Below are 3,156 nucleotides of genomic sequence, written 5' to 3' on the forward strand. Positions count from 1 at the left end.
CAGGCACTTCGGTCTGCTGAGCTCCTTGGCCGGCCCGAAATAGCATTTAAATAAACTAGCTCAACTAAAAGACACTTCAACTTGCTATTGCACCTACAATCTGACAACTAAAAGAATACTAACATTTTCCTTGTTCTGAGCTGGTCCTGGGGGTTGGAGGCGTATACTGCGAATTTCATAACTCTAAAGGTGCAAATGTCAATATGCTGCAAAAACACGTTAAGAGATCTTTCATAACAACTCCCACACTGAGAATTAAAAAAAGAGTCATGAACACATAATTTTAAAGTTTACTTTAAAAATGTAAACATCTCCCAATATTTAACAGGTAAAGAAAATAGCGTATTGATTAATTTTATGTGGTTATGTTTTATTTTCCAAATAATACTGATTAAAAATATTTACACATCTACTTTTAAATCCACAGTTTAGCACTCTTATTTGTATGGCTTTAAAAGTTATAGCACAAATTCTTTACATTAAGGGGTAGGGGAAAGGACTCAAAACAAAGCCTGATATATTATATACATGTCTTTTTCTGTACTTTTAAATACATTAATTTTTATATGATGCTCATCTTTTTTTTTTTTTTCATCTGGTGGTAAATCATTAGTGCAATTTTTCTTCAAAGTAAAATTTACCACAGATATAAATGAATTTTCCCAATTGAAAATGGCCCTTCAGCTGCCGTTAAATAAAAATTCTCAACCTAACTTAAATGGAAAAGAACTGGGGGTTATCATTATAAGCAAAAATATGAAGTACTTATAGCATCACTTACATTGCTCCTTCCAACACAAACCTAGGAAGAACCAGAGATGCTTTATAGAAGTTTAGTTGCTTTTGAAAAGGCACATGGGTGTGAATTAAAAAAAAAAAAACCTTCTAGACATTGTGCCACCACCACTCTGTCTCTGTGCAGAGATGGCATCGGTGGCTGACCAGAGCAGACAAGCATGTTGTTCAAGCTAAAGAAAGCCAGAGCCAAGATTTAACTGCACAGTAACAACGCACTTTTCTTCATGCAGCCTTGTGTTTCCTATATATTCAATTTTCTCATGCATTAGAATACAGAAGGCTGTATTCTAATGTTTTTACGACATGGAAAAAATTTAAGGAAGGACATCACTTGGGGGAAAGGGAGAACCCTTACCACAATGAAAATACATTCATACCCAACAGTATAAGAAGAATATAATCCATTTGAATTTCAGAAATATACTTCTCAAAACTTCTCTTCATTTATGAGAAAGACCCTCCTCTGTGGTGTTACCGGGGGGAGGGTCTTCAGTTTGTTTCCATAGAAAATAGTTCAGCACAACAGGAAATAGTTCGACTTTGGTCCATGTGTCTGTTAGCTTAAGGACAGTCACACTGCCCCTACTCAGTTCAAAACTCAACATGTAACTTTAAAAATATATTCATCTGTTATTTCATTCTAAAAGTGGCATAGCTGTTCTGTCCTCACTGTCTGTCTTTTCAGCTTGGGAATCCACAGTCAATTTGGTCTTTAAAACCTCAGCACCTTCGTGATCTTTCCCAGCAGCCTCAGGACTATCTACTTGGCTAGGTTCTCTTTCCTCTTGGTGCAGGATTCCAGGGGTCACGTGATCCAAATCTGCTTCTAGAAGCTCCGTTTGTACTTCCACTGGCATCTGATTTACCCGCTCAACATGCAACTCCTCCACATGTACTTCGGTGCCTTCTTCAGTCTGAATTCGACCCACTTCTAGATAGCTCACCTGGACCTGCTCTGGAAGCTCACTCAGGTGTGAATCATGTACTTGGCCATCCTGAAGCAGATCTGGATGGACTTGTTCCACAGTTACTTGTGCGGAATCCACCTGCACCTGAAGCAGTGGTAACATATGCACCTTTCCAACCTGTTCTATGATAGTCATTGACGTCACGGGTTCAGTTTGCACACGGGTTTCTACCGAAAGGACTTCTTCAGTTACTAGACGCTCTGCAATGTTGTGAGACTCGTTCAGATGCCTCCTGAATTCATTTCCTTGCATAAACCACAAGTCACACAGAGTGCAATGGTTGGGTTTATCCCCAGTGTGTATTACCAAGTGATCTTTGAATTGGTCCCAACTATTAAACACACTGTTACAGACCTGACATTCGTAGAGCTTCTTCCTTCCTTTCTTTGCTCCCACTCCAGTCTGACATGCTGTAAGGTGACATTTCAGAGTGCTATTTCTAGCAAATCGTTCATGACAATTTGGACATTCAAAAGGTTTTTCACCTATTGTTAAGATAAGACATTGGACAAATTAAATACAGCAAAATCACATTTCAGAGTTTATTTTGTTCTTTTTGGTTAATGCAGTATGTTTTTGGTAGTACTGGGGATTGCATTTTTAAGAACACATTCTTAAGAGGATAAATACAAATTTATAATTGAGGGCAGGGGAGATAGCTCAGTGGTCTAAGCGCCTGCCTAGCAAGCACCAAGGACCTGGGTTTGATCCCTAGCACCACATGCTGTGCTGGCCACTGGAAACTGGGTGTGGTGGCACATGCTTGTAATCCCTGGGGAGGCTGAGACAGGGGGATTATTACAAGTCCAAGCTGCATAGTGAGACCCTGTACAAAATAAATTTTAAAAAATTAAACAAAATTATAATTCAGATACTCTCATCATATCCGAGAGACTTCTCCAAAGATGGCAGTAAGGTCTACTGGTTAATTGTAAATGAGCTCCCCTGAAGAGCAGAGCATTTAGATCTTAGCTAGGCATGGTGGTACAAGCCTGTAATTCCAGCACTCAGGAGGGCTGAGGCATGAGGATTATGGCAAGTTTGAGGCTGGCCTTAAGTACACAGAGAGACAATCTCAAAAAATCAAAACCAACCAAAACAAAACCCAAAACAAGATATTTAGATTTGTGACTTTTGTATTTATGTGTTTCCCTTACGATAGGGAAATGCAGCATTACAAATTTTACAAGTGTTTTTCATATGCCTATTCTGTATCAGATGGATGACTTCTGTTTCAAAAAGTTTCTTATTAAAGGCCAGGGAAGCTGGGTGTGGTACAGCACACCAGTAATCTAAGCACTCAGAAAGGGCCAGGGAGATGGCTCAGTAGGATAAGCACTTGACTGGCAAACGCAAGGATCTGAGTTCAATTCCTGGTTCCGAGAGAGAA

At 39.3% G+C, this 3,156-nt stretch overlaps 1 protein-coding gene across 8 annotated transcripts in view; it reads right to left on the reverse strand.

Annotated features, from left to right (window-relative positions):
- Positions 1-279: 279 nt before the first annotated feature.
- The window catches only part of Znf131 (zinc finger protein 131), a 36,814-nt gene continuing 33,937 nt past the window's right edge, over positions 280-3,156 (reverse strand). For 6 of the 8 annotated variants that reach the window (XM_023707572.1, XM_023707573.1, XM_023707571.1 and 3 more), the window contains one exon: positions 280-2,251. In XM_023707572.1, coding sequence (XP_023563340.1) covers positions 1,434-2,251 — 818 coding nt within the window. In that variant the 3' untranslated portion in view covers positions 280-1,433. The remainder of the gene's footprint in view (positions 2,252-3,156) is intronic. The other 2 variants (XM_004647304.3, XM_023707574.1) reach the window with 1 other exon arrangement.

Source organism: Octodon degus, unplaced genomic scaffold (genome assembly GCF_000260255.1).
Source record: "Octodon degus isolate 3935 unplaced genomic scaffold, OctDeg1.0 scaffold00299, whole genome shotgun sequence".
Taxonomy (NCBI): Eukaryota; Metazoa; Chordata; class Mammalia; order Rodentia; family Octodontidae; genus Octodon; species Octodon degus.